Source organism: Eumetopias jubatus, unplaced genomic scaffold (genome assembly GCF_037043125.1).
Source record: "Eumetopias jubatus isolate StellerSeaLion01/CBP00866 unplaced genomic scaffold, mEumJub1_p1.0 scaffold_4, whole genome shotgun sequence".
In the NCBI taxonomy this organism is placed as follows: Eukaryota; Metazoa; Chordata; class Mammalia; order Carnivora; family Otariidae; genus Eumetopias; species Eumetopias jubatus.
This window is the reverse complement of record NW_028274810.1, coordinates 20,532,103-20,550,713: the sequence shown is the minus strand read 5'-3', so window position 1 is coordinate 20,550,713 and position 18,611 is coordinate 20,532,103. Positions and strand designations below refer to the sequence as shown.

The 18,611-nt window shown below is 32.4% G+C and overlaps 1 protein-coding gene across 4 annotated transcripts in view; it reads right to left on the bottom strand.

The window, feature by feature from the left end:
* COL11A1 (collagen type XI alpha 1 chain) overlaps positions 1–18,611 on the bottom strand; it is a 193,174-nt gene that overhangs the window by 75,463 nt on the left and 99,100 nt on the right. For all 4 annotated transcript variants that reach the window (XM_088022931.1, XM_088022932.1, XM_028101999.2 and 1 more), the window contains 8 exons: positions 17,959–18,012; positions 16,288–16,395; positions 13,311–13,364; positions 8,305–8,358; positions 8,127–8,171; positions 7,925–7,978; positions 7,705–7,749; positions 4,173–4,226 (listed from right to left, as the gene is read on the bottom strand). In XM_088022931.1, coding sequence (XP_087879057.1) covers positions 4,173–4,226; positions 7,705–7,749; positions 7,925–7,978; positions 8,127–8,171; positions 8,305–8,358; positions 13,311–13,364; positions 16,288–16,395; positions 17,959–18,012 — 468 coding nt within the window. The remainder of the gene's footprint in view (positions 1–4,172; positions 4,227–7,704; positions 7,750–7,924; positions 7,979–8,126; positions 8,172–8,304; positions 8,359–13,310; positions 13,365–16,287; positions 16,396–17,958; positions 18,013–18,611) is intronic.

Sequence of the window (18,611 nt, the reverse complement as noted above, 5' to 3'; positions counted from 1 at the left end):
GTCATCTTCTGAAAAGACCAAAACTGGAATGTTTTTAACCAAGGCCCCAAAACATTTCTTCTTTCATAACCATCTATTACATACTTTTTTTGTATTAGGCATCTGGTGTACAGTAATATAAGAGTTAGCTCTGCCCTCAGTTGAAAGGTGAAGCACAGAAATAAGTAGTTAATTGATAGTAGATTCCATGTAAATTCAGTAATTTAAAACAGCAAATAAAAACAAATTCTGTAGTTTGTTATTATTTTGATACATATAGGAATAAATGTACTGTCATTTGGGGGCAGGAGTAAAATTTTTAACTAAAAACACAGAGAGTGGCAGCTAAAGGATAGTAAATATGAATGAGGTTTTTTTTTTCTCCACCATACTAAAATGCCTCCCAAATGAAGTGTTTTGCCATCAGCATAAACCATTTACATGTTTTCTAACAAATCTGTAAATATATATTTCAATATCTCATTATATTTGCTGATTTGAGAAGCATAGATTACACTTTGATTGCAAAATATTATAACCCTTAAAAATGGTGGTCTTGGATCAAAATGACATCATCTTGGTATGAATGCAACATGATTTTTAATGACTTACATATTGTGAGGGAACAGTATTAATAGACTACATAAAGAATTCGTATCATCATTTTTCTTGATTTAAGTATATATTTCAAATATTAAGTGATTAATTCTAAATAATTATAATGGCCCCACGCTACCATCCAATAAGATAAAGCAGAATAATTACCAAATAATTTCACGGCATTAATTTTAAAATAATAATTGTATTGGTCAAAATAGACTGTCCCTTTGATGTTGTTGAAGGGCAGTGGCAACAAATTTACTGAAATGAGAGTGTGCAAGGCAATCTGTGAAAAGACACTTATAAATAAATGTTAAGGAAATTTTTTCACTTCCCATTGGAACTGAATTTTTATTTTTCCTCTTCTATAGACAGAATGTATCTCATAAGAGTTGTGTTATAAATCTTAGTCACCTCAAGTTAAAATTCTTCTTACACGGGGTAACTATATCCTGACATTGGTAAGAGATTAACAGACTCTAAACATGAACATTCCAAGCACTCAATACCTAATCCATTTGTGAATGTGTATCTGTGTGAATTTACATATAAACACACACACACACGAACACACACATATACACATTTTCTGATTACAATGAAGATGAGCCAATTAATTTGGGAAATTGAGGAAATAGGAAACATAGGAAAATGAGCTTGGCTCTATCCCTCCACCTGAATTTCTTCTTTCCATATGAAAGAGATGAAGGCATTTCTGTCCTAAATGTTATAAAACTGTATACCAGAGAAATAATAGGTACTTTTATTTCATGTTCTAATGTTTCACTTGTCACAGAGACAGAGTATAAAAATCATTTTGTTTAGCAGTGAAAGCAGTGTTCCTTAACAGTGTCATGTCTCTCCAACTAGACTGCATGCTTCTCAAGTGTAGGCATTTATTATATTTCTAATACTTCTTAGAGACAAAATGCATGGATGATTAATGGCTCAAAACTTGTTGAAAGATACATGAGAGAATGGGTTGAAAAAGTCTGAGTAAAAATGGGTCAGTTTTCTTTGACAATAAAATTACATTACATGAAGGAAACAATTCTTAGCAATATGTACAGTATGTACAAATATAAATGGTATGATAATGTGGAAGTTATACATATCACTGCTTTTTATGTTGCTAAACAATGATCTATGCACATGGCTTCAAAATACTTATGAAAAACGTCATATGTATACAACCATTTTTGGAACTGTGTTTTCACTTCTCTACATGTGAAACTTTGCAAGACAAATATTACATTTGGAAAGAAACTGAGATAGTGGGTAAACAACATTATATGCAGGTAGTTTCGATACTATCCTATATTTAATACTAGCTATTTGCATTAAGCTTTTTAAAATACTATAATACAGATAACAGTCCTTTTTTGATATGTTTGCAGTAATAAAGCAAAACTGTTAGTGTTGAAATAATATTTTCAACACAGTGTCTAAAAATTGTTGCCAAAAGAGATTGCTTCAACATTTAATATATACTGTAAGTCAGTATTTCGTGATAAATAATTCATTTTTTTAAAGATGTGAGCTAAAGTCACATTTGAAAATTATCAGTGAAATTGAGAGTTATCCAATTCAATAACAATTGGATACATATATGCATTATAAATTATTTATAAATTATTTTCAAAATGTTTAAAAGTATAACATAATCAGATGCAACATTTATTTAAATTTTAACATCTTAGTTTAGAATTTTCTGAATTGTTTCTTTAAGCAAGATTGTTATTGAGCTATATTTGGCTAATTATAATTATTTGAAAATAGAGAATTGGGATATATAATTTTTGAAATATTGGCATATATAAAAAGTCCCATATAACTTCCTCATACAAGGTGAATGTTGTGGTTTTGTCAAAAAGATTCAGTTCAAAAATCAGTTTAGAATATTCAGTTGAAAAATGTATATCAATGAGCCTCCAAATGTAAATATCCAGAATGTGAGTAAAACTAGTAATGATTTAATTATCTGTACTATTACAGTGAAAAAAACATTTGATTCTCAAATTATTGACTGAAAATTTTAACTATACTTAGCTTCCTGCTGAGTAGATCATATTCAAACTATGTTGGTCTTATTTTCAGCCAAAATATTTTTTAGCTTTGTTACTTAAAATATGGCCCATGGAGCAGTAGCATGGCATCACCTGGACCCTCGTCAGTAATGTCAAGACTCAAGATTTACCCCAGACCTACTAAATCAAATCTACATTTTTAACAAGATACCAACACAATTTGTATGCACATTAAAGTTTGCATAGCATTATTTAGTGTATACCAGAAGAGTGGCTCACAAAGTTTAGCATGCATCAGAACTATCTGGAAAATTTGCTAAACACAGACTGGGCCTCTCTCTTGGAGTTCTGATTAGCTGAGTGAGGTGGCATGTCTAACAAATCCCCAGTGGTGCTATGATGCTCTGATCCGTGGACCACACTTTGAGAGCAACTTCCTTAGACACACGGGTGCTATGCCCTGGAACTTTGTGTTGAAATTCATGTTGAAATCCTAAATCATATGTTGGAATCCTAACCCTCAGAGGTGATGTTATTAGCCACTTGGGGCTTTGGGAGGTGCTTAAGTCATGAAGGTGGAAGCTTCATGAATGAGATCAATGACATAAATGAGGCTCCAGAGCTCCCTAACCCCTTCTGTCACATGAGGATATATTAGGAAGTCTGTTATCTCAAAGGGGGCACTCACCTGACCATACTGGCTCCCTGATCTAGGACTTCCAGCATCCAGAACTGTGAGAAATACATTTTTGTTGTTTATAAGCTATCTGGTCTCTGTGTTTGTTCTTTTGTTTGGTTGGTTTTGGGGTTCTTTTTTTTTTGTTATCAGAGCCAGAGTGGACTAAAACAGTGGGTAAGTTGATTCTAGTTCTCATTAATAAATTGAGTAGGTCGCTAAGAAAAGAAGCAGAAAACAACTGAGCGCTGAGCATGTCCTATGTTCCCATGAATATTTAAGTATGAGAATAAAGGATTTCAATTAACTTTGTGAAGATAATTGAATACCTGAGCAAATTTTATAAAAGAGGTATAATTCAGGAAGGGTTGGCATTACATTGTTCAAAAGAATGCATTATAGAGACAAAAGTATTAAATACAAATTAACAAATTATAATGAGATATAAGTAATGTCAGAATGCTAGAGAATGTTTAGGTAGTGGTATTTTGAAGGACACAATGAGTGATGGAAGACCAAAGAGAAATACTAATAAAACAAATATTTAAGAATCAGTAACAGTTTTTAATGCCGTCAATAATATTCATTGCTGAAGAGGAGTATTTGAGAGAATAAAACCCATGCATGTTGTTTCCATCTTTGATATACTTTGAAAGGATATTTACTAAGATATATTTGAATTACATCAGAAACACTCAAAAAACTGAAACTGGGTAAATTGAACAAATTGAAAAATGTATATTCTTTGACACTATGAATTACAATTTTGTTTTTATTAGAATTTTCATCAATATTTGTATCTAAAAATTGTTTAAAATATAAACTATGACTCTCAAAAATTTGAAAACATTGTCCAATGGAGAAAGATGAAGAAAACCTATGGCACTTACAGGAGGGCCTTTTGGTCCAGGGAACCCAACTGGACCCTGAGGTCCTTGAGGGCCCTGAAAAGAAAAAGCAGTGCAGAAATTTGAGAATAGGCCTTGAAAGATACATCTTTGTATTTTACTATTTATTTGTACTGATGCACCGAAACACAGCATACCGCTTCTTCACCGTAATGACAGAACTGAGGTAATACAACAGGATAATCTATGCTAATCTAAAAGCTAAATGCATGATTTTTCACATTATTCAGTACTCAAAACCACGCATTGCATCAATGGTCTTAAATAAAGAACACTGTAAATATTTAGAGTTCATATTAAAAGTGAACAGAACATAGATGTATCAAGAAGTTCCACAGATGCTGGACTTTTAACACTGGTTGGAAACATGCCCCAAAAGAGAGTATTTCAATTCCATAGCTCTCCCCCAAAAAGTTATTTTTTAAAATTGATGCTATAAATGTTCTGGCTCCAGTCAAACAAAACTAAAAGAAAAAAACAAGTGGCTTATTCAGAAAGACCTTTAACTATATTTAAAATTTATTTTTGAAGATGTCAATATCTCATTTTACTCACATATAAACTTCTTTGTAGACAAGATGAAAACACTTCATTGTATAATCATTCTCATTAACATTCAATCCAAATATACATTTATAATATTGTTCTTAACTTGATGCTTAATTAACTATATGATTCAACACTCATATTTACATATCTTTCAAATGCAGAAAGTAGACCTTACTATAGAGACAGCAAAATAATTGATAAAGATAATCCTTTAGGTTCCCAGAACATAATAATTAAATTTCTAAAAAAAATATATATAAAATGGAAGAAAATATAAATAAGATTTCTTAAGTAACTCAACTAGAATGGGATTTATATTTAAATAAAAAATAAAGTTTACTAAAATTAGTCTTTAATAGAATTTATTCTTTTCAACTTATCAGTTTAGCCTCTCCAAGGGAAATGTCATTATCACTTTTAAGCCAATGCTAGTTCAGAAATCATCACAAATTATTGCTATTACTAGCATCTCATCTTAAAATCGAAAAGAAAGTTCAAAGTTAGATATGTCATTAAATAAATAGATATCACAATGCGATTACCCAAAATGCTGGGCAACTTTCGGGACTCACAAATTTTGGTACTCTTATTAAAGTATGAAACTATCATTTTTCAGCATCTATCATAACAACTTAAGAACATTATAAACAAAGTTTTATTTTAAATACAAAATTTTAAAAGCAATGTTTTTTAGGTTATGTAGCAAGCTCAATTTTTCTAATTTCTTAAAATGTCATTTCTCTGCTTTCTATATTTTGGCTCCTTTTCAAATAAAATTTGCTTTTGAATTTAAATTTCTTTAAGGAAAAAAATTTCAAACATCACTTCTCTAGAGAATATAAAGAAAAAGTGGCTCTTTATAAAATTCCATAAAAAATGTATGTTCTGTCTGTATTAATCAAAATAGTTTCCAGATGAAGTGGAAAATACATACTCAGTGTAAAGATAGTGTTGGAACCCAATCAGGTTTTGCCAGATAAAATACCTAGTGTCAGTGAAATTTGAATTTTAGATTAATAAGGAATAATTTAATATGTCCTAAAAATTGCAAGGGACATGCTTACACCACAAACTCTTGTTCATGTAAAAATTCTAATTTAATTGAGTGTCTTAGTTCTTTTCTTTGTTTTCATTTTGTTTTGTTTTGCTTTTGCTAAATCTGGTGATCTTAGACCCAACCAAAAGCTATGAACTAAGTCTTTAATAACAGACATCCATGATCTGCAAATCATTAGTAAGAGGAATTCTATTAAGTTGCAGAATATCCTAATGAGTGTGTGTGTGTGTGTATATATATATATGTATGTATATATATATATATAATCTTAAGGCATGTATATAATATGTACATATAATACTATGTATACTTATAAACAAATATATTGTTAAAGAAGTCATGGGCGAAAATAGATATTTCCATTTCTAGTCCACTGGTACTACAAAACTCTCTCCCTAAACTTCCCAAGTCATATATTATGAAGAAAATATTTGATGATATTATTTCTGTCATTCATCAACTATGCCTAAGACATAACTAAATAGTTGATGATAGGTAAAATCCTTTGCAGAAAATGAGGATATATGAGGGATAAAAGGTTTCATCAACTACACAGAACACAGGAAATATGTTCCATATATTTAAAATGTATGAATGCTATTTGAAAATGGTTACCAGCTTACTTTAATTTTTTTATAATAACCCTTACTTTGATCCTCAGAATATACCCTTCTTACTTCAAACTATTTTTACAAGTAATCATGCTGTTGGGCCATAGTGTTATGTTCCAAAATTGTAAATACATATGCTTGATCATGATATTTTGGAATGCATAAGCAAAATATGAGCACAAAATAATTTGTACTTTAAAGATAAAACTCCTGGTTTTGCTATAATTTGTGAAATGGTTCTACTTCATTTAATGATTTAGTCATTTTAACTAAACTACATTTTCTTATTAAGATGACTTTGACCATAAAATTTTTCAAATGTATATATTATTTATGAACTCAAAATGTACAGAATGGACTCAATTTGGGAATAGTTCACCAACAGTGAGAAACATTTAGTAGAAGTTTAATTCAATTAAATATGAACCAAAGCCTTGAAACAACCATAATTAAATGTTTATTCTTGTGTCTTATCTACTGACACTTCTGTTGCAAATAGAAATGCTCCCCCCAAAAAATTACTTATTCTCAGATTTCTTTGTATAAACATCACAAGTTGTTTCTGTTTTCCTTTTTGTGGAAGACCTATTATAAATTTCAAACAATAGTATATAAAAAATATATTACTATGATTGCATAATCCTGAACGTTGTTATACAATATTAAGAAGTGAATCTAATTTCTTTAAGAGTGATACAAAATTAATTCTTAAAATTCTTTCAAGAAGATAGCTTTCAAATCTCTGGCTACAAAAATGCTGTATTTTGCCAGAAGAAAACAAATAAAGGGCATGCTTACTCATGTATATTTAGCTTTATTTTATATCAATTGAAAATCAATTTACTAAATAGTTTTTCTATTTACTGGAATAGATGTTTTATCTTGATTTGAATGTGTATTGATTGTGACTTAATGGCTACTGGGAGCTTGCATTTTACCAGCATAATGCTGCTTCCAGTGCCATGGACAAAATGAATATCAATAGGGAAAGCAAGGGGAGTGAAGGAGAAGGCACAGGTGTTATATGGATATTTTTTTAAAAAAATTGTTTTTGGCTTGAGTTTAAGAGTGACATCATAGGGCAATTATGCACAATATTACTCTCATTTCGATAACAAAATTAGTAGTACATAACTGATTCTGCTTTTCTTAAAAAAGAAGTCAATGAAAAATATAGGAATTTTTAAACTCTGACTAGATTTCGCAAATCACTGCAGACAGAGGTACCTTTTCCCAGAAATATAAACACTTGCAAAATATTAATATTTATTTTATATTGTTACTGTGTCATACTTACTCTTTCACCAGGAGGGCCTGGAGGGCCATCACCACCTGAAGTGCCCTAACAATAACAATGAAAGAAAGAAAGAAAGAAAGAAAGAAAAAGAAAGAAAGAAAGAAAGAAAGAAAGAAAGAAAGAAAAGAAAAAAAAAATCAGTTTTGATTTCTTCTCCTAGCTTTCGTCCTCTGGAAGAGGAATTGAAGGCAAACCCAAATGGAATGAGTACTCATAATACCTTTGGGCCGGGTTTCCCAGTGGGGCCTCTCGCGCCTCTTGAACCTCGAGGACCCTGCACAGGAGAGCAAAAGATAAAAACTGATCCTCTGCCAAGCACATCCAAAAGCATAGGATCAGTTTTCATTTTTGAAGACAATTATCTTGGAAAATTAAATCCAGACTAAAAAATGAAAATCATGATTTTAAATCGAGGCACCCACCGTTGGACCACGCTGACCCCGAGGGCCTGGTTTGCCAGCAACGCCCTGCCAAAGACAGTTCAAATAGTTTCAGTATGCAGCGAATTACAGTCCACTGTGAGTGGAGTGCTGAGAGATAGGTACTCATGTGAGAACATTTATATTCCATAGTCCAGGGCAATATACTTATATACCATACCCGGGCACCTTTCTCTCCATTGGCGCCTGGAAATCCAGGAAATCCCGTGGAACCCTACAAAAATAAAAATAAGAAACAATGAGCATGGTAACTAACATTTTTAGCCATAGGCTGTAAGCCTTTCGGAACACACAGTCTCACAAGCTGGTAATACTTAAATTAGAAATAGAATTTTAAGATACCATACAACCTCTATGCATCTATTTGAAAATGAACTTACAGGGACATCTGAAATCCTGGAAGCATTGAAAGCATGAATTGACAGAAGAGATTTTAGTTTTTAACTTTGAAATAATTAAATACTATCATTTCTCACATTAGAAAATAGCAAAAGGACATTTTATATACAATAATTTTGACTTACAATTCTACATTCATGAGCATGAATAATTAAATGTTAAAATAAGAATTTTATAAAACAGTTTTCCTGAATTAACATTATTACATTTGTAGGCTTATCACTTTTTAGTTTATTTTTATACCTTTAGAACTAAATAAAATCATAAAGACTAAAAATCTTCCTCCTTTCCTGTTTGATGTTTGAATGTGGTTAGATCTAGCTCAGAGTCTAAGTCAGAAAGTCCAGGATTAAAATCCTGTTTTTGGAATTCCAAAGACATAAACCCAAGACTTACGTTTATCATACATTTACCTAAGTAAGTTGGGTGCATTACTTATCCTCTTTGAGCATAGTCTTTTCTCCTACAAAATAAGGGCACTTACCCACATCTTATAGGCACTTTGAATTTGTGGGAGGTTAGGATAAAGGAAGACAAGGTATAAAAATGCTAATAATAGATAACAATAAATACTGGTTATTTAGAGATGTAATAAGCACAGTAAAACATCATGTCATTTCATCCACAAACAACTACATCTTACAGATGTAATATAATTCTCCCATTTCACCTTGTGCCTATGTCCAGATTTTCAACTGCTCAGAGATTCCTTTGAACATGACTGTGATTGTTTTGCCTCATCATTGCATCATGAAATAGAAAGATTAAGGTTCAGATCCTTTCTCCTCAGCTTGCTAACTATGAGACTCTGGAAAGTGTGGGAGGACTTCCAAATATTCACTTTTCCTATTCAGACCACTATATAAATTAAATGCAATAATGTGTAAAGTATCTAGCAAAGAGTAGTAGACACTCAGGTTTTACAGACTTCCCCATATGTTAAGGGAGATATAACAAAGCCTTCTTTCACTTGAATGCATCCCCTGCTTTTTTATCCATTCATCTGGATTGAATTGCCCCTAAAATGATATTTCTCCAAATGATATGTGGCCCCTTCCATATTGAAATAATCCAGAGTGATTCCATATTTTTAGGATCTATCTCTCTGGCAGTAGGATCCAGGAATCTGCATTTTTAACAATTTCTCCGGGTGATATATACAACAGATACCAATTGTATTTCCTCCACAAATCAGGAAAATCATATGTGAAGCCTTATGGGAGCTGATGATCAAAACAATAACTGCAGTATGCACTGCTAACCTTCTTCTTATGATCCATTTCCCAATATATTCTAATTCATGTCTATAGAGATTACTATGTGATTCACCTGAGGACAATTGTTAGGACATGTAATATTCACATAATGGGGAAATAATGTCTGCAAATTACATTTTTAAAAGGGCTTTCAAAGCCATTGCTCTTTCTCTATGGACAATCAGATAGATCTGGTAGAACATTAGTATGTGACTACTCTAGGAATCTGACAAGCAAGTATAATCCAATATGGAAATAATCTACTCTATCAGATTTTATTTGAGAACAAATATTCATTTCTGTCTTGAGTAGAATAGATAACTAATCATATTTATAGAGACTCCATTCAAGCAAATTGCTCTATGCATCAATGTAATTTTTAATAAATTTATTTTCTTACATAGTTTCTGCTCTAAGCAACTTATAAGAAAATAACAAAAATGCCCAATCCACCAACTAAACAGTTTATAATATATGGGCATATTCTTCTTCTTTTCTCACGTAAGGGGTTACCACCAAAATATATAATTTCCATGAAAAGGCATTATAATGCTTTTAAATGGAAAGAACAAACAGCAAACAAAATGCCCAAAAGTCAAAGGTTCATGGTGAAATTGATTCACCAATTGTGAAGGTTACAAAATTATTTCAATGCTGTTTGAAATACAAAGAATCCTATGTTAAAATAGATTTTACTTTTTGAAGTAGCTATCATTTTATAGTACTTACAGTGATGCAACTTTCAAATACCCATTGTGATTTATATTGCTAGAAAGATATTAAATAAATTATATTGTTTAATTATAGTCCTTAAATTGCTTAAAAGAGATTAGCAGCCAAATTTCACTTTTAGCACAATATAGATTTAAATCTACTCAAAATTCATTAGCTTCCACATAGGAAAAAAAAATGTGAATCTATCTTTGATCTTTGATGAGCCCATTATTTTTTGTTTTAGAACCAAGAAACATAAATCATTTTTGATCACAAAAAAAGTTGTTATGAAGTAAAGTAATATAAAAAAATAAAAGCCAGAGTTTCAGACATTTTGGTTAAAGAGTAAAGAAAAATGTCTGATTCCTCTAGGAAGAAACATTTCTCTATAGTCATACTGGTACATTTTGTTAATAAAAATAACTCAAAGAATATTGAACAGAGTATTGTCTCAGGAAAAAAAAAACAGAAGAAAATAAGAATGTCAAATAAAAGAATATTGTGTTCATTCAAGTAATATGACAGTTTTCTGTTTTTAAATCAAAACACCACAACTGCAATTCAACTATGTAATTAGATCAAGAACTCTTCAAGCAATCTAAGGATAGCTTAAGGTTGTGGGTTATGGGTTATGCAGTGAATGTCGTTTTTTACTCATAATGCTTTTGAAAATGCTTGACATTTGAAAGGAAGGTAGCTAGGAAACACGGTAGTGTATTAGAGACAATATTTAAAAGGTAGAACTTACTAATCAGTGTTCTAAATGTAGCTAAAACCTTTAAATGATGCTCGTGTTATTCTTTTTTTTTTTCACTAACTGCCTTTTTTTTGTTGTAGCATTCCATCAGTCAACAAAACCAAAAGACCACCGACAGAATGGGAGAAGATATTTGCAAATGACATATCAAATAAAGGGCTAGTATCCAAAATCTATAAAGAATTTATCAAACTCAACACCCAAAGAACAAATGATCCAATCAAGAAATGGGCAGAAGACATGAACAGACATCTTTCCAAAGAAGACATCCAAATGGCCACCAGACACATGAGAAAGTGCTCAACATTCTCGGCATCAGGGAAATCCAAATCAAAAGCTCATGTTATTCTTAAATCATAAATGAAATGAATCTCATTTTAGAAGGTCTCAAAGCATTATGTTTACCTCCTACTATACAAGGAAATGGGTACTTTCTAGAAACCCAATGAAAAGTTATAAAACAAAGCCACGTGGCAAGCCTAATATAGTGTCATCACATGACAATGAGCAAACACAAGTGCATGTAGTTCACATTTGTCAAGAGAAAGGACATTCTGGTTTCCCAATGATTATCTGTGAAACTTATCAATAAATATATGTTTGGGGATTATTATATAACTAGGATTTATCCTCATGTACTATACCTGTCAAGCCTGAATGGGTCAGAGAGAGATAGATGAAAAAGAGATGATAGATGATAGATAGATAGATAGATAGATAGATAGATAGATAGATAATCTCACGGGTGTATACCCATCTTAATAGTAATAACCAAAATGTATATATTAATTTATTTAACCACTTTAATTAAGTAGTCAGTGCATGAAGTACAGCCTTGACAAAGTTTTATGTTTAGCTTGAGGAAAAGTAGTACACCAAAGTAAACATATTTTTAAACCCATCTATTTGTATGCTTAAAATATGTATATTTCAAAGAGTTAAAAGTAGCACTCGAGTTCTGTAGTGGATTGAATGGTGACCCTAAATCAATATATCCAATTTTCAAATCTCTGGAACGTGAATGTTGCCTTATTTGGAAAAAGAGGTTTTCATATGTGTAAATTAAGTGAAGGATCTCGAAAAATGAGATCATCCTGGATTATCCAGGTGGTCCCTAAGTGCAAAGACAAGTGTCTTTATAAGAGACAGAAGAGAAGGGCGCCTGGGTGGCTCAGTTGGTTAAGCGGCTGCCTTCAGTTCAGGTCATGATCCCAGGGTCCTGTGATTGAGTCCCGCATCGGGCTCCCTGCTCAGCAGAGAGCCTGCTTCTCCCTCTCCCTCTGCCTGCCTCTCTGCCTACTTGTGCGCTCTCTCTCTCTCTCTCTCTGTCAAATAAATAAATAAAATCTTAAAAAAAAAAAAGACAGAAGAGAAGACATAGGAAAAAAAAAAAAAGGCTATGTGAAGGCAGCAGAGATTGCAGTTATGCAGACACAAGCCAAGGACTGCCCTGGGCTACCAGAAGCTAGAAAAGGCAAGGATAGACTCTCCCCTAGAGCTTTTGGAGGGACTGGGGACCGTGCTGACACCTTGATTTTAGGCTTCTGGTCTCAAGAACTGTAAGAGAGTAAATCCCCATTGTTTTAGGTCACCAAGTCTGTGGAGATTTGTAACAGTAGCCCTAGGAAACAAATACCATGGAAATGAGAGAAAATAAAGATGATGAAAGATGTATTGTAATTCTTTTTTGTTTTTAAAGCATGTGGCAATTCCAACCCTTAGGGTACTAGAAATGAAATCAAAAGCTATTCTCCATCACCTATCATCCCCATTATAACTTCTAGATATACTAGTATGTCACACTGGAATAGTCCTTATTCCAATAACAAGGAAGTAGCTGACTATGCCTTCTTTTCATGACCCTGTCTGCTAAAATACTCCAGTCCATAATCCCCTACACACCAGGCACCAGCATACCCCATGTCTTTCCCTTGTGAAATGATATTTTAAGGATTTATCATCTCCGTGTTACAAACTGAAAGGTAATTATGTGTGATTCATTTCTACAAAATGTAGAAAAAATCAACCTAATTGCTTTACCTTTGGACCTTGTCTTCCTGGATATCCTGGTAATCCTGGAACACCAAGTTTCCCCTAAAGTTAAAAAAAATAATAACAAATAAAAATTCTAAGTTGAATTAAGTATCAGTGATGAGTTTAGTCATTTTTCTAAAAGTTAGAACTACATATTTGACCGCTCAAAAGGAAGATTTGCAACTTTTCACCATACTTTACTTACATTATATTTCCTCATTTGAATAGGGAAAATTGTTTTGGACATATTTCTAATTCCATAATTTTGCTAACTTAACTTTTAAGTGACAGTGCCTTCTTTGAGGACACAGAACCCTGAGCTAAAGAGAATTCTAGGACTCTTTCTGAACTCTTAAGCATGAACAAAGAAATGCCTAAGCTTTTTCAACATTAAAACTATTTAAAGCTAGTTGATGTAGTTAGAACTACATTTAGTCTTTATTGTTTCAACTAAAGTGAATCTTTTTGATAAAATTATTTCATTTCTCACGGTAAATATAAAGCAAGCAATCATGAGTTATTTAACTATCTCTCACTGAATAGCTTAAATAACTATACAAGAAATTCTGACCTATTTTTGAGCAAAGTTTCTTCTTTTATTCAAACATCTGGATAAATCTGGGTTATTAGATATATCAAATGTTGCAAACTACAGCTAAATAGTGATGATTTTTGTGGAGTGTTAATTCCTGTGGGTGAAGACTTAAATGTGCCACAATTTTCTTCTAGTGCAATGAGATTACCTTTCATTCTTAAAGTGCTAAAACAAATGGTAAATTACCTTTACCAAAGTCCAAAGATGTGTAAGAAATACCAAGAAGGTTAAAACACTATACTGGGAGGGCACCTGGGTGGCTCAGATGGTTAAGCATCTGCCTTCGGCTCAGGTCATGATCCCAGGGTCCTGGGATCGAGTCCCACATCGGGCTCCCTGCTCCTTGGGAGCCTGCTTCTCCCTCTGCCTCTCTCTCTCTCTCTCTCTCTCTCTGTCTGTCTCTCATGAATAGATAAATAAAATCTTTAAAAAAAAAAACACTATCCTGGGAAAATTGCCCCTGGAACAAAGCATTACTTTAAAAATACAAGTAGAGAGAAAACTAAATTAAGTTGAATGAATTGAATCAAATATGTTTGTGGAATTTTACTTTGACTTATTTTCCTTAAGATTTTACAAAAACACACTTCATATATAAAATATTATTTACCAAACTCTTAAACATTAGGAAGCACATAGTATCATTACTTTCCATGTATATTTAAACAAAAGAAGAACAGAAACAAAAACAAATCCAAATTACTACATACAACGGTAAAAGATGAGCAGTAACACTATAAACAATAAATATTTTACTGGATGAATCAAGGCAAGAAAATAGGAATATAGTTTATGACCTTGTTATTAGAGATTGAACTAGAGTTGATCAACGCTGCATAGGGAGGCAGCCTTCAGATGGAAAATATGCAAACAAGCCCTAAGAAGCATGCTCATAATGATGTCCCTTTGGATATATTAAGTTATCATATCTGTTTTATGCCACCGATTTCAAGGTTAATGAAATTCTCTAATTATGATCATAAAGCCTTTGTGTTCTATGTTAATCACTGTATTACCATATAAACTCTTATTCACTTTAGAGTTATTTCAAAATAAATCCAGACAGAAAATTTGTTTGCATTTTCAATATGAGGATAGGCAACTTCAATAAAGGGAAAATAATAATGAAAAAAAAAGAAATATTAAAAATGAAGAACTGTGGGGTAAAGTCCTGATACCTCTGAAGAGATGGTGGGATCATTTATACAAATCAAGTGGAGCAAAGATGAGAGGAAGGTCCAGAAGAGTCTAAAACTATTGACAAGTGAGTACTTGAAGTGGAAGGCCTTGTAAGCCCTTGTTTTCTCCCATTCTTTCCTTCTCCTGCCTAAACACAATGACATTATTCATCAGTTCATAATTGGCAGCTGGGAGGGTGAAACTGTAGAAGAACCACTAGTCAGGATTCCTAATGACATGGGGAAATTTTTTTTTACTTATCTAGTCACAGTGCCTGTATGATCCTCATATATTTTTCTTCTGAGACAGGATGGCAAGAAGGGAAATTAAGATTTTATTAGGTAGTATGGAATTTCTATACTTTATAGAATAAGGGTGTGCTCAGTATGGAAAATCTGGAAAGTAGATATACATATTAAAAGGAAGAAAATCGTCTGAATTATACCACCAAGAAATAGTTATTATTTATATTATCCTTTAGTGTAATAGGATAACACCTGTCACAGACATTTCTCGTTCCTTTTTAATTTAACTTTGTAGCTACATTTATAAGGTGTTCATCACCTCACTAAATACTCAGTGGGGAAGGCATAATTTCAATGTTGTGTAATATTACATGTAAATGTAAATGTAAATGTAATGGTTGAAAATATTTTTTGACATATTACATATAGCACAATGGCTCTGAAACCAATGAGATTAGAATTACCTGGGATGTTTTAAAACATGGTGATGCTTGGGTTAACCCCAGACTAAAATTAAAATCTCTTAAAGTTGGACTTGGACAGCAGGACTTTTTTAAAAACACTTGCTCTTTGAAAATGCATGTTTATGTGAAAAAAATAGAAAGTGTACATTTTGGCTCGAGGAGTAAAGATGATTCCACTTCTTCCAAAACAGTAAGTAGACTACCTTTCATTGATTCTTTGATCCTTTGTTAATCACACTCAAATTTTCAACCTCTAATGTGCAAGAGCTTGAAGAGCTGTTGATTCTGCATAGCCAAGGAGAACAGAGGGGATGGGCAACAAGGAAGAGTGACAAAGGATAAATGGACCCATCTAATGGTTATATTCCTAACAGTATATGGATATGCTTGAAAAGTAATAGAATCTTCTAGATTTCTGACATGGATGACTAAAAATATTTTTAAATGAAAATGAAACATCATCTGCAAGAGCACTTGGGAATTTAAAGTTGTTCACTGACCTTTTCTCCTGCTTGACCAGAAGGACCAGGGTCTCCAGTTGGACCTGCTCGACCTTTGGGTCCTTCAGGGCCATCTTCTCCTCTTGGACCCACTTGACCAACTTCTCCCTGAAATAGAGTAATGACATTCTTATAATTTAAAATATATTGGAGATTGAATAACAGAGAGTATAGTCTATCAAAAAGTCATATTCTTCAACTCCTCATTTGTTTATGCATGTTTTATTTAGGGCAGAGAGGTTTGAAGATCTTTGATTTCATCAATCTTTCCATTAGTAAATAAACAACTGAATATAGTCTGACATTTGAAAACCTACGAAAGTCCGATGTTACCATGTTTTATATTAAAGTAATTTTAATCTATATCTGTTGCAGAAACTAAGAAAAAAGTAAAAATCAAGGTTAGATTGTAGAGGGTGGCAGAATATTCAACCCCAAAATATGCCACATGGGCGTGAAGATTATTTTGAGTGGAAGGCAATTGAGAAAAAGCAGAAGCAAGAGAAGGTGCTAAAAGCAAGATACAGATTTGCAAAGGTGCCCTCCCTCCCCTTTCTACAAGAAAGGACAAAAGTTAATCACTGGAGACTGCTAGACTTGTTGGTCCGGAGCCAACAGCAGACACCGAGGAGTCTATACAACGAAATTTATTAATTAGCCTTTATCTACCATTACTTTTCCATATATCTGCCTTCTCACAATTTGCAGCCCTAGAAACTCAAAGTCCTTTTCCTTGTCATGTCTCTTCTTCCTTTGCTAAAATGCCATATGAACTCAAATTCTAGCTACCCCTTTGAGTTAATTATCATGGAGCGTTCCCGTGTGTAAAAGTGAGGCACATGCTAGAAAACTTCTGTTTGTTTTTCTCTTGTTAATCTGTCTCTTGTTAATCTAATTTTACAGGGCCCCAGCCTAAGAACCTAGAAGGTTAGTAGAAAAAGTAATTTTCTTTTCTGACAATAGCAATTTTGGAAATCACTGTTTGGAACACAAGAAAAATGTCTTCATTTTAGACTTTGGTTTTCACCTTGAAATGTGTAAGTTACTGCTCCTAATCTGGAAACAGGCATCACATATTTTATAGGGAAACAAAAATATCCGGCAGTATGCTTCTTTGATATTAGGTAATATTGAGTTAGATATAAAATAAATCTTCCCAATAAAACACTTAGCTTAGCTTACTTTGGGTAACTCCGATTTTTGTTTGTTTTCTAGACACTCATTACCAGAAAAAAAAGTATACCACCTTTACACTCAAAAATTCAAGATCACTAATAATGGAAGTTCAAGAAAGTTGCAAATACATGGTTTCCAAGCAACACAGCTCCCTACGAAATTTAGAAGAAATCTATCAAACTACTTCTTTTAAGCAATATGATCATCAATTTAGAAAATATCTATAAATGGTACTACTCAACTTTGTATACACACACACATATAGGCTATAGGACACATGGAAATTTAATATAAAATCTGAAAGACTATATTCCTCCACAAAAATTAACATGTCTAATTTTCATATTAAAACCAAAACAGCAAAGTCTCAGATAGTATGAACATTTTTATTTATCCTGTGCTTGCTCTATTTAATTATAAGAATATACACACACACGTGCACACATACACACACGCATAAGTGTATGTTCTGGTATGAATTTTCTTCTTACTTACTCTATCTCCTTTAAGACCCATGTCACCTTTGAATCCTGGAAAACCGTCTTCACCCTGAAAAATAAAAGTAATGAATAGGTGTTGAATGATTTGTTTAATGAATCTAAAATATGACTATATAAAATACAAACACTGATAATTTAGGGAAAATTGTTTTGAGAAATGTGAATCATGTTGTGAAACTTCCTTCTCCCTATTCTAACCTTTGTCACCCATATCCTCTCATTTTCTACTATTATTGCCTTTAAGTTGCTCTAAGAAATTTTTCTCAAATGTGTCCATTAAATTTTCTTTATCTTATGGGGGAAATAACCATTTTCTTTATAACAACATATATCCTATGTCATTTGAACAAAGAAAGAATAAATATTTAAATAATTTAAATAATTATCATTTTAACTTTGGAATACAAGAAATTTTGACTACCAAAAAAATGTCTTTACCCTTAATTTACAAATTCAAACCAAAGAATATTATATCATGCATTTTGTATCATGTGCTTTAGACAAATGCCTTCTAGCTCAACTTGTGTTCTATATTACAATCTCTTTTCAGATAAAGAATAAGCAAACCACTATTATCCTTTACATGTACATAGAGAATGCTCATTATCACAACAGACCAGTAATACTGAAAATTGGGGCTTCTTTAGT